General features: G+C 40.9%; 2 protein-coding genes and 1 non-coding gene across 4 annotated transcripts; 1 reads left to right on the top strand and 2 right to left on the bottom strand.

Annotated features, from left to right (window-relative positions):
- Positions 1-698: 698 nt before the first annotated feature.
- Positions 699-1,697, bottom strand: LOC148209842 (uncharacterized). The gene has a single exon (XM_088127005.1). The coding sequence runs from the start codon at positions 1,695-1,697 to the stop codon at positions 699-701; it is 999 nt and encodes a 332-aa protein (XP_087983131.1).
- Positions 1,698-5,884: 4,187 nt separating this feature from the next.
- Positions 5,885-9,909, top strand: LOC111025507 (uncharacterized). 2 transcript variants are annotated; one of them, XM_088127095.1, is made up of 9 exons: positions 5,885-6,219; positions 6,291-6,431; positions 6,573-6,606; positions 7,045-7,260; positions 7,701-7,790; positions 8,601-8,666; positions 8,775-8,866; positions 8,950-8,997; positions 9,639-9,909. In XM_088127095.1, the coding sequence occupies exons 3-9, from the start codon at positions 6,580-6,582 to the stop codon at positions 9,892-9,894; spliced, it is 795 nt and encodes a 264-aa protein (XP_087983221.1). In that variant the 5' UTR covers positions 5,885-6,219; positions 6,291-6,431; positions 6,573-6,579; the 3' UTR covers positions 9,895-9,909. The 2 variants fall into 2 exon arrangements, with proteins under 2 accessions (XP_087983221.1, XP_022159068.2); XM_022303376.2 differs by having other exon boundaries at positions 5,885-6,431.
- Positions 9,910-11,509: 1,600 nt separating this feature from the next.
- On the bottom strand, positions 11,510-11,582 carry TRNAF-GAA (transfer RNA phenylalanine (anticodon GAA)). Its single transcript has one exon. It is a non-coding gene; the product is annotated as a tRNA-Phe (tRNA).
- Positions 11,583-12,348: the final 766 nt, after the last annotated feature.

The following is a 12,348-nucleotide window of genomic DNA, read 5'->3' as shown; positions in this document are numbered from 1 at the left end:
CTTTTCCCTTCCAAAAAGTTCAGGTTAAGGAGTAGCTCTTCCTCGTTCCTCGCTGGCTCATACTGTTCTACTCTGTCTGTTGGTACGCCGATCTCTACTGGTACCACGGCTTTGGAGCCAAAGGCTAGTGAGAACGGAGTTTCGCCAGTTGACTCTCTTGGGGTGGTTCGATATGACCACAAAACTTAAGGTAGCTCCTCGGCCCACCTTCCTTTTTTGGAGTCCAACCTTAGCTTGAGTCCTCGCTTTATAATCTTGTTTACTGCTTCAACCTGCCCATTTGCTTTTGGATGTGCAGGGGACGAGCTGAGGTGGCTTATGCCCAGCTTTCTGCAAAAATTCTTGAACTTTGCATTGTCAAATTGTTTTCCGTTGTCTGTCACGACAGCATTGGGTATGCCAAAGCGGCACACAATGTTTGTCCATATGAACGACGTGACTTTGGACTCTGTGATGTGGGACAGTGCCTCGGCTTCAGCCCACTTAGTGAAGTAGTCCACAGCGACCACGACGAACTTCGTTTGTCCTTTGCCCAAAGGAAAAGGACCTATGATGTCCACCCCCCATTGGGCAAATGGCCATGGGGCCGAGATGGGGGTGAGCAGTTCGGGAGGTTGGTGGATAATGTTTGCGAAACGCTGGCAGTTGTCGCAAGCTTTCACAAACTGCCTTGCATCCTGCTCGACACCGGGCCAATATTACCCTTGTCGAATTACCTTAGCCGATAACGATCTGGCGCCAGAATGGTTTCCACACACCCCTTCATGAATTTCCCTAAGAATGTAGAGGCCTTCTTCGGGAGTCACACACTTGAGGAGAGGCAGGGAGAAGCCACGTCGGTACAACATTCCTTCTCGGAGCGTGAACCGAGCTGCTCTTCGCGTCATCTTCTTTTGCTCCTTCGACTCTTGCGGTGGGTTTCCCTTGATGAACTCCACGATTGGGTCCATCCAAGTGGGTGATGGAGTATCAACCTCCATCACATCTGGCTCCAAGATTGAAGGTGTGTCCAAGATTTCGACCGGAATCGATCTAGCCAGGTCGGTCTTGTATGCTGATGCCAATTTGGCTAAGGCGTCTGCATTAGAGTTCTCAGATCTTGGAACTTGACTTACCTCATAAGTCATGAACTGGGCGAGGTGCGACCTGACCTTGCCCAAATATTTTTCCATCCGGGGGTCCTTCGCTTGGTACTCCTCCTTGATTTGATTTACAATTAGCTGGGAGTCACTAAAGACCTTTATGTGACTGGCCCCCAGTCCTTTGGCAACACGCAGGCCTGCTAGGAGTGCTTCGTACTCGGCCTCATTGTTTGACGTCCGAAAGTTAAACCGCAGAGCATACTCAAATCGCTCACCTCCTGGTGTGAGCAAGAGGATTCCTGCCCCGCACCCCTTCTCGTTGGAAGATCCATCAACGTAGATCGTCCAAGGGAGATCGGACTTGGCCAGCTGAGGTGGTGGAGTGAGCTCTGCGATAAAATCAGCCACTGCTTGCCCTTTCATCGCAGTTCTAGGCTTAAGCTGGATGTCGTACTCGCTCAATTCCATTGCCCATTTCATTAGACGGCCTGACGTTTCAGGCTTACTGAAGATGTTCCTCAGGGGCAAGTTTGTAAGTACTACGACCGTGTACGCTTGGAAGTACGACCTAAGTCTTCGGGCCGCGGTAACTAAAGCGAGGGCCAGCTTCTCCATTTGGGGATATCTGGTCTCGGCCTCGGTCATGGTCTTACTGGTGTAATAAATGGAGCTCTGGCTCGCACCCTCCTGCTTAACCAGTGCCGAGATGACGGCGCTAGCAGATACCGCCAGGTACAAATGGAGTTTTTCCCCTGGTAATGGCTTCGCGAGTAGAGGTGCCGAGCACAGATAGTCTTTCAACTGCCCCAACGCTTGCTCACACTCTTCCGTCCATTCGAACGGTCCCTTCTTCCTAAGAACTTTGAAAAACGGAAGACACTTGTTCGTCGATCTTGACACGAACCTGTTCAAGGCTGCAATCCTGCCATTGAGGCACTGAAGCTGCTTTAGAGTCTTGGGTGCCTCCATCTCGAGCACGACCTTTATCTTCTCTGGGTTAGCCTCAATCCCGCGGTATTTACCATAAAACCAAGGAATTTTCCCGAGGAAACTCTGAAGGCGCACTTGGTCGGATTGAGCTTCATTTGGTACTTCCGTAGCACTCCAAAGGCTTCAGTCAGATCGGAAAGATGCGACTTTGACTGCTTGCTCTTGACAAGCATGTCGTCCACATACACTTCCATATTCCGACCGATCTGCTTGGCAAACATTTTGTTCACCATCCTTTGGTAAGTCGCACCTGCATTCTTTAGGCCGAAAGGCATCACCTTGTAGCAGTACAACCTTGGTCTGTTATAAACGCGGTGTGATCTTGGTCTGGTATATGCATTTTAATTTGGTTATATCCGGAGTAGGCATCCATGAAGGTGAGTAGCTCGTGCCCGACTGTTGCGTCCACGAGCTGGTCGATCCTTGGAAGGGGGAAGCAATCTTTTGGGCATGCCTTATTTAGATTTGTAAAGTCCACGCACATCCTCCACTTCCCGTTGGATTTTTTAACCAGTACAACGTTAGAGAGCCACTCAGGATACAGAATTTCTCGTATATATTCAGCTTTCAAGAGTTTGTTTACTTCCTCAACAATTACATCACTCCTCTCTTTATTTACAGGTCTTCTTTTTTTCTTTACAGGTCGGAATGATGGGTCTATGTTGAGGCGATGCACCATGATCTTCGGGTCGATACCAGGCATGTCCTCGTGAGACCATGCGAAGACGTCTGAGTTGGACCTGAGGAAGTTGATCAGTTTTTCCCTGTCAGTGGCCCCCAGCTTGGTTCCTATGCTTACTTGTTTTTCGGGGCTAAGTAAAGGAACAAGCTCGAGCTCTTCTGTTGGCAGGGAGAACTGCCTTTTGCCTTCCTTTGGCAGGTCGGTCTCTGACTCCTGCTGCTTGCCACGATTGGTTTGTTCCTTCAGGGCACATACCGACGATCCCTTGAGCGCGGACGCGTAGCACTCTCTTGAAGTTTTTTGCTCACCTCGGACCGTGCCCACTCCATTAGGGGTTGAGTACTTCAAGACTTGATGCAATGTGGAAGGAACAGCTCGAAATGAGTGGATAATGGGTCTCCCAAAAATGGCGTTGTAGGCCGATTTGCCGTCGACTACCACGAACTCGGCCATCTGCGTTATCTGGGTAGCATCTTGCCCGATAGTTACCGGCAGGTTGATGCATCCTTCTGGGGAGACTGATTCTCCAGAGAATCCAACCAAGGGTGTTGGACTCTTCTTCAATTGTGACCTAGTTCATCTCAATGCTAAATATGTTTGGAGGGACAAGATGTTCGCAGATGCGCCTCCATCAACCAATACTCTTCGAACCAAGACGTGATCAATGAGAGGGGCGATCACGAGCGCGTCATTGTGGGGCAAATGGATCCCCTCCAAATCGGCATCGCCGAAAGTGATGGAGCAAGTAGGTTTCTGCTCCCTGATGATGCATACCTCACACCTGGCCTCGCGAGCTAGCTCCTTCCTCTTGTTTCCGGACTGGCCCCCGCTCGGACCTCTGAAAATAGTGTTGATGACCGCAGGTCGGTCATTCTGGCGAGGCGGCGTTCTTGAACGCTTCCTCTCTTCTTTCTTTTCGACCGAGTTAGACCTCGGTTTGCCCACAAATTTTTTGAAGTAGCCATCTTGAATGAGATCTTCAATCTGACGCTTCAATTCCCAGCAGCTTGTGGTATTATGGCCGTTGTCGCGGTGAAAACGGCAGTACTTATCTTTGTTGCGCTTCTCTGGGTCTCCTCGGAGCTTCTCAAGTCGTTTGAGGAGCTTTTCCATCCCACTTTCCTCGATGTTCGTGAGTATCTCGAAGACGGGGATGGTGGTTGGAGTATACCGTTCATAAGGTCGGTTCCGGATGGAGCCGCCCTCCGACCTTCGGTACTCTGTTCTGCCACTGGAGGAGGATGATCCCTTATCTTTGGACTTGACATCGGTCCTCCTCCTCTCCTGGCTAAGTTTCTTCTGATCGATCTGCTTTTCAGGTCGGCCAGTCTTGGTTCGGAGGAGCTCCTGCCCATCAATGACTTTCTTCGCCTTCTGTAACACTTCGGCGAAGGTGGCTGGAGCTTCCTTTCCAAGTTTTACGGTTAAGGTCTCATCGGCCAAGCCGGTGAGGAAGTAGCACATGGCCGAATCGTGAGAGTAGTGCACGACCTTAAGCTGCTCTTCCTGGAACCGTGTCACATATTCTCTCAGCATCTCTCCTTCCTTCTGCCTGATGGTGGCAAGGTGAGTCGCTGTCTTTCTATCATAATGCCGAGAGGAGAACTGACTGATGAACTCTTTCCTCAGCTGGGAGTAGGTCGAGATCGACCTGGCCGGCAGTCTTCGGTACCACAGGCGCGCGCTACCGGTAAGCGCTATCTGGAAGGCGCGGCATTTGATCGCATCTGTCGCCGCTTGAAAGTCCATGAGGCCCTCGAAAACCTCAACATAGTCTTTAGGGTCCTTAGACCCGTCATAGGGCTTCATGGCGGGAGTCTTGAACTTCGGAGGGATTGGAGCCTCCAGGATGTCCGCGGTGAATGGCGATTCTCCTAAGTCGCCATCGTCGAACGAACAGTCTTTCTTCTCGCACCTGGCCTTAAGCGCCTCGACCTGCTCATCGAACTTGTGCTTCATCAGGTCGAACTCTTCCCTCGTGATCACAGTTTCTGGTGCCATAGGCTTGTATTTTGATTGAGCCTTTAGGCTCGAGTTGGAGAATTCTCGGGAGTAGGAAGGAGAGTCTTCTGGCTCCCGAGATGCTCTCTTCTTCTTTTCAGTGAGATGCTTTCTCAAATCGTTATCCCGCAAGCTGTAATCCACTCCCCCATCGTTAGGAATGGGCTCGCGATCGCCAGGTTAGATAGATGGAGCTCCCTTTTCACCGGGTGCGCCCGGAGCCATAGAGGGAGACTCAGTTCGGTTAGCACGCGTTGCCTCGGCGTACATTTCTTCCATTGTGCTCAACCGATGGCGCATATCATCCAACTCGCGCTGGAGAGTAGACAGAGCTTCGGGGTCTGCTTCCTGATTGGCCCTTTGGGAGGTTTTTCTCGACGTCCCTCCTCGGCCTCTGTTGGCTTTTGAGGGTTTCGGGTGAGCAAGTGGTAGCTCTTGGTTCGCATGGCGGGCAGATCGTCGCGGCAAATCTCCCTCTTGCCCTGCTCGAACATGGTCCTCGACTATTCTTGCACCGAGGTCTTGCTGAGGGCCATTGTCAGCGTTCACACCCCTCTGTTCTGTCGTATTGGCAGAGTTTGCTGGATGCATCATCTTTGCGTATATATATACTTTTAGATCGGGATGACTTTAGATGTCCTTCCCCACAGACGGCGCCAAATGTTTATGCAGAAATCTGCACAACGGTTCTTCACGAATCGAGCTCGAACCCGGTCTCCGATTCTGACCTGTACACTAGAGTGGACCTGCACAAGAGGGTGAACACTCCGACGCTCAAGTCAGTATAGATCGGACTCCTTATTTAGTTCGAGGTGAGATTCGATACCTGAGCGTGAAATGAACTCCTCTATTTATAGGTAATGGGCCCGACAGCACACACGACCGGCGGTTACATGTCTTTTCTCATATCGGACCTGTCGGGTTCCGAGCAGGTCGGACCACGGTCAGGTCGAGCTTTGGTGCCCATACTTCATCTTTTAAGGGGCAAACTCGGTCCACCTCGGCGGACCTAAACAATCCTTTTTATCTAATTTCTTCCAACACGAATAATGGTCCTCCACGTGTCCCATAGTTTACCCCAAACATATATTAAAATGGTCCCTGCAATAATTTTGGCTGCCCACGTTTTTTACTACTCAGCCAATCTCATACATCCAAATCAATCACCAATGAAGAAGTAGCAGAGCGATTGGTTGCTGCTTCTTGGAAATTGGGAACTACACCTTCCCCCTTCGTTGCAGAATCAGAGGACTCCAAATTTGTGTGAGCGTTCGCCATTAATCATCATCATCAACGATCTCAATTTCTCCTCAGAAAACCCATTTCAATCTTCAAAAAAATTTCCCACTCAAATCCCCTTTTCAGCTCAAGGGGTCGGAGGAATCGTCTCAGAAAATGTTCCCATCGCCCGTGGAAGAAGGATGGCTATATTGGGTCCGATGGCAAGTCCCCGTCTGCGCTCTGGTAATCGCCATTCCCTCTGTTTTCGCTCTTAAATTCATCAGAAAGTCAATGGCGGAGCCTCTGCTTCTCAGTGATCTGTGGGCTACTCACTGGAGGCGCCTCAGCCCTCTCTGGCTTCTGCTCTACAGAGCTTTTGCCTTCGTTTGCTGTGTTCAGCTTCTGTACGAGATTGTGGCCTTACATGGACCTTTTGTCTTCTTTTTCTACACTCAGTAAGTTCGAATACTCCATGAAATGAAGGAGATGGAGTTGGTTTTTCTGATTAAGTTGTGGCTTGAGTTCAAACTATGTGGGATTTTTCTCTGTGTTGTTCGCTAATCTGCTGTTTCGTTGGTGGGACTTGGTTTTTGTAGGTGGACAATGGCATTAGTAGCAATCTATTTTGCGGTATGTATTGGAAGTTTCGGTTAGATCATGAATTTGATCTTATGGTTCCAGATTAGTTTCAATTTGTTATCTATGGTTTCGGATTAGTTTTAAAATTATAATTTGGCTCCGATAGTTCGGTTAAACGTCACAAATTGTCCCTTTTCTCCTATCTTACTCAACACTAAATATTAATAGGAAATATTAGCTCATTGCCATGTAATAGTAAATGTACCACATACTCAATATTACCTACAATTTGTGTTGGCAGAGACAATTTGTAAGGTTTTACAAAAGAGACCAAATGGAAGTTTTTAAAACCATAAGGAACAAATTGAAACTAAGCTCAAATTATAGGGAATAAATTTGTAATTTAACGGTTTAACCTAGAAGTTCTATGAGTTGCTGCCAATTTGCCTGCAAAACTTTCTGATGTTGTTGTTCTTGTTCTCTTTGTAGCTGGGGACTATAGTATCTGCATATGGATATTGGTATCCTTCAAGGAAAACCCAGTCCAAAAATGAGGAGGGATCTAAACTCCTGGAAAAAGATTTGAAGAAGAATAAAATTGCAACCTCAAGAAGTAATGGAGACAATGTTGTTGAGCTGCAAAACAAATATGCTCAACAGGAGAAAGCAGGATATTTAGGAACTCTAATGCAAATGTCATATCTGGTTCATTCCAAACTCTCTCTCTCTACTAGAACATATGATCCTCTGTTCTTATTTAACATTTTGAACACCAAATTTGATGATATATTTGCTTTATCTCAATACATCTCTTTGTTTCTGCATTGTTACTAAATTGATAGATGATACATCCTACCACAAGAAGATAGAAATATGGACTCCAATTTGACTCTATCAAATTGGAGTTTTCTTTGTGAAGAGTTGGTAACTTTTCTCTTTTGAGATTTACGTCGATTGGAGCGCTTTTATGCAAGCTCATTGGGAATTTTTTATGAGTTCTTATCCTCACTTTTGTATTCTTTCATTACAAATAAAAGTTGTTTCTTACTTTCATAAAAAATAACTGTATCAGTTCTCACCTCATTTACACGTTTTCTCTATTTTTTCTGTGATTTTGTACAATACCTATACTCTTTTCATCGCAGGCATCGGCCGGTGCTTCTGTATTAACCGATGTTGTGTTCTGGTGCCTTCTCGTGCCATTTCTGCTTGGTGAAAATTTCCAAGTCAACCTGGTGTGTATTGACTTCTCTTAGTTAACTTGATTATCAAATTTCTCAGTAGTTCAGAATCCTTCTTAGTTCACTTCTTCTCTTTCAGTTTCCAACTTCCCTAACTTCATTGACATCCACAACTTCACATTTTTAGTTTGGATTGTGATAAGAATATGAACTGAAGCCAAAATATACTTTGCAGAAACTGAACATTTACTATTATCAGAAAAACTGCACATCTGATGGCCTTGAACAACACAAGTCTACAAGATTGTTACTTGCATTATCTTCAATAATTTTCTTGTATTTTGTTGCATTGGATTAATGAAAGCCACAGTTTGTATGGATGATATAATGGACTTGTTCTACAAACATTATGGTTGGGTTACTGTAATTTTCATTTCGTTCTAACATAAGCTAAAAGGTCGAGTAAATTTAATCTTTTGAATATATTCTTTAACACCCCTTATGTCTGAACTCCGATGTCAAGGTCAAACACATGGACTATTGTATGAAAGTCGATAGGAAATAACATTCTAGTAGTTTGAACTCAAAGATGGCCTGCTTTGATAATCACCACTAGACCCAAATGCTTTAGTTGATAGGCTAGAGTAAATTTGACGTGAATTTCTCTTTGTATTCGTTAAAAACCATCCTCTCTCGATCGACGTTTATTTATTTCATTTCCAATTGTGTTTAGTGAGCTGAACAGAACAACAGCTTGATCCCTCAAAAATTTATTTTCCTTTTACACTAGTATTATAGTGCACCATTCTTGTTTCCAAAAAACCTACTCACCTCCATTGGTTTTGTACTATTTGTTATTGGCAGTTGATAGGTAGCATACATACTCTGAATGCTGTTTTTCTTCTTGGAGACACTGCTCTCAATAGCCTTGTAAGTATCAAATGTTAAAGAAGCAAACATCTTATTCTTTCACTTCTTGGATCTCAAACTCTCTTCAATCTCTTGTTCATGTTTAACCGAAACACTTCGCTTTTCCAGTCGTTTCCTGTGGGCGGTTTCGCATACTTCGTGGTCTTTGGCGGTCTCTATGTCGTTTTCCAATGGAGCGTGCACGCGTGCTGCGTAAACTGGTATGCAAGTGTTCTCCTTCTTGAGTTTTTAGTATATCTCTCAAAAGGGAATAAAATAACAGAGTGTTGTTAACTTACCTCAGGTGGCCATATCCTTTCTTTGAGCTCAGTACACCTTGGGCTCCTCTCTGGTACGCTGCTTACTAACAACTCATCTCTCTCTTTCCCTCCTCTCGTTAAATTGCCACTGCACTCGAAAGCTTGAGCTGATAAGTTACGATTTGTTTTAATCTTTAATACATCACTCTCACACTCGGGTTTGAAAATGAATACAAAACCTACAATATTGTTAGTCTTGAGATATCCAAATATGAATTAAATTTACCCAACATATCAACTTAAACCCAAAAATTTTTGGGTCTTGTTGCAGTTTTCCAAGTTAAGGATGAATAGACTACCACTCAACCCAAAAGTTTAAGTTGATATATTGGATAACTTTAATTCATATATGAATATCTCAACCGTTAGAGAGGAACAACACAATAGAGTTTTAACGAGGACTTTCCGTTCAAAATACCACGTTAAATTACCATTAAACCCAAAAACTAATAAATTGGTAGGATTCGTTTTAATCGTTTAGAGATTAACTTTAACACCCCTCTCACTTTTGGGTTAAAAAATTAGCACGAGATAAGATAAGGAGCTATCGTTATTATTAAAAAGAAAATGACGCTACAGGAATTTGAACTCGAGATTTTCTAGTGCCATGTTAAATTACTTCTAGATCTAAAATCTTAAACCTATAGCTTCTCATTGTATATTTTCACTACAGGTACTTTGCTTTGGCAGTGATTCACATCCCCTGTTATGGATTATATGCACTAATTGTGAAGGCAAAATACTCTCTTCTGCCAAGATTGTTTCCTCGTGCTTTTGTCAAGTCTTTTTTAGCTCTCACATCAAAAACTAGCTGTTGTTATTTATTCAACTTACGAAATTGTTGGAATCAAACTCTATTGTTACAAAAACAGCGCCGTTTGATAATCAATTCAAATTTATATGTTTTCTTTTTTTCAAAAACCCTTTAATTCGATGTAAATTTTTAAAAAAGGAATATATAGTTTTTAAAAATATATTTCTGTTTTTCAAAATCTCTTTTTTTTTCTTGTAATACTAAAAATTTTTTATCTCACATTTATTTCTAACAAATTTCTTTCTCACTCTAAACTTTTTTCTTCATAAATATCTCTCTAAACAAATTATTCTCTCTCTAAAATTTTAATTATTTATTATTTCTCTCTTCAAATATTTTATCTCTTTTATCTCTTTATTTTTTTCTTTCTATTCTATCAAATCACACTCATCTATCACTAAAAATTTAATATTTTCTCGAACTTCTATCTCTTTTAAATTTCGTCCTTTATAATTTTTCTTTCTCTTCATAATCCATTTTTTTTTCTTTCAATTTTTTCACTATAACTTTAATTTCTATTTGTATTTATTTATTTTTTCTAAAATGTATATTTCGAATCCTGTTTTTATATCTAAATTTTTTCACACCATAATTTTTTTTAACGTATCTTTTCCTCTCAACTTTACTCTTTTTTCTCGATTTGTCTTTAATTTTTCTTCACCAATTTTTCTTTTCAATTTTTTTTATCTATCTAATTTTTTTCTTTCAAAAGTTTATTTTCATCTCTCTACTTATATTTTCATGCCTCTACATTAGGGATGACAAAAATTCCCACAGGTTTCGGTCCTCGTTCAAAGAATAAAAAATGCATGTCCTAACCCTGTCCCCGATTCCATTTTTTTATACAATTAATAATTTTTATTTACATATTGATTAAATTGTGAATAAAATAATAAATATTTTTTTAAATAGATTATTTATACTAGTAAATAATAATTCTAAAAATCATTAATATATATTTATTACACTTTTTTTTTATTTCTTAAAATCTATAAATAATTAAAATGAATTATGAAGCCGGTAATTTTTCCCGTGAATCTCCCCGTCCCCAAATAAGAATTCTTTAACTTGGATTTCGATTCTCGGACTGGGGACTAAAATTTTAAAGTGCATGAAAATGAGAGAGAACAACCTTACTTTTGCCCAACACCATTGTCATCTCTAGTTTACATAGAATTTTATTTCTCTAATATATATTTTTATTTTTATATCTTTTTAAAAACATAAAATTAAAATGGTTGCTAAACATGTTTTGTTTTTTGTTTTTTAAAAGTAAAAAACAAAAAACAATTATCAAACGTATATATGGTTTTTGTTTTTTAAAAATAGAAAACTAAAAGCCGAAGAAAAACCAAAAATTGAAAACAAAAAATAGAAATGATTATCAAACGAGACCTAAAAGTTTAGAGATTAAAGTCTATGTAATTTATATGTAATTAAATATATAGAAACAAAAAAACTTTATTAGATATTTTGGGTTTGAAAAAGAGATATCTTGAAGGTTGGTCTCTATTTGCAATCATGTTTAATAGGTATTTCACATTGACTCAAGTGTGAAAAAAAAAAGTACTAATGTGGGGAAGTGATAATTAAAAAGTAAAACAGGAAAATTGAAGTGGGCCATTTTCACATAATAACGGCCCATCCGCCCACAAATGGAATTTAATAACGGTCTAGTCCTTCGGCCCATGAGCCCAGCCCAAATAAAATAAATCGAAAATGAAGAAAAATGCGATGAGCGTGGATCGAACACGCGACCTTTAGATCTTCAGTCTGACGCTCTCCCAACTAAGCCATCCCCACCGTTACTTATAATTCAAAACTTTACTTTATATATATTAAATATTTGTTTTTTAGTTTTCAATATTCTCAATCGTTAAACAGACTTGATCCTATTTAATACATATTCCAAAAACTAACGTAAATACTATATGCTATTTTTTATTTTTTATTTTTTGAATACAACATGTAAGAGATCGAATTTATAGCTTCTTGATTAGAGATATATGTTAATTATCGCTATATTATGAGCTATTAACTATCGTATATCAAATTTGGAAAATATTTACAATACTATTATGGTTCAAAGATGTTACTACTTCTAGGTGGTCGATTTCTACTCCTTTTGAAAATAAAACCTTGATACTTATATAAGTGATCTAACAAAAGGATTATAGGAAAATAGCAACTTAAGAGACTTGACATAGCTTAGAGATACAAGACACATGTAGTTAGAAGCAAAATTTTAAATGTTGATGTCGAGGGAAATATCGAGATCTCGACTTCATGGAAATGTTGATGTAAATATCGATGTCGATGGATACTTATAGAAAGGTTATAAAAATAAAAAAAATCATAAATAATATTTAAATTGACAAATAAACATTTCACCGTTTCTAAGTAGTTAAAACTGATTAATATTAATATTATGTCCATTTAATCCTCATGTTGATATCAAACCTATAGATATCAACTGTATGTAAGTACGACCTTTTTTAGTTCGCTTTTATATTACATTAAAATTGAGTTCGATTTGATTATTTATTTATTTTAATTTTTTTTGTAAAAT

The sequence above is a fragment of the Momordica charantia genome, assembly GCF_013281855.1.
Source record: "Momordica charantia cultivar OHB3-1 chromosome 8 unlocalized genomic scaffold, Mcharantia_2.0 BLBB01000008.1, whole genome shotgun sequence".
NCBI classification, from domain to species: Eukaryota; Viridiplantae; Streptophyta; class Magnoliopsida; order Cucurbitales; family Cucurbitaceae; genus Momordica; species Momordica charantia.
This window is presented reverse-complemented; position numbering and strand designations above follow the sequence as displayed.

What these genes read in the sequence shown, in the direction of transcription:
- LOC148209842 (XM_088127005.1), bottom strand. Translation starts at nt 1,697, where the DNA reads ATGGAGAAGCTGGCCCTCGCTTTAGTTACCGCGGCCCGAAGACTTAGG.
- LOC111025507 (XM_022303376.2), top strand. Translation starts at nt 6,151, where the DNA reads ATGTTCCCATCGCCCGTGGAAGAAGGATGGCTATATTGGGTCCGATGG. An exon ending in TAATGCAAATGTCATATCTG is followed by an intron (nt 7,261 to 7,700) that starts GTTCATTCCAAA and finishes TTTTCATCGCAG; the next exon opens with GCATCGGCCGGTGCTTCTGT. An exon ending in CACGCGTGCTGCGTAAACTG is followed by an intron (nt 8,867 to 8,949) that starts GTATGCAAGTGT and finishes AACTTACCTCAG; the next exon opens with GTGGCCATATCCTTTCTTTG.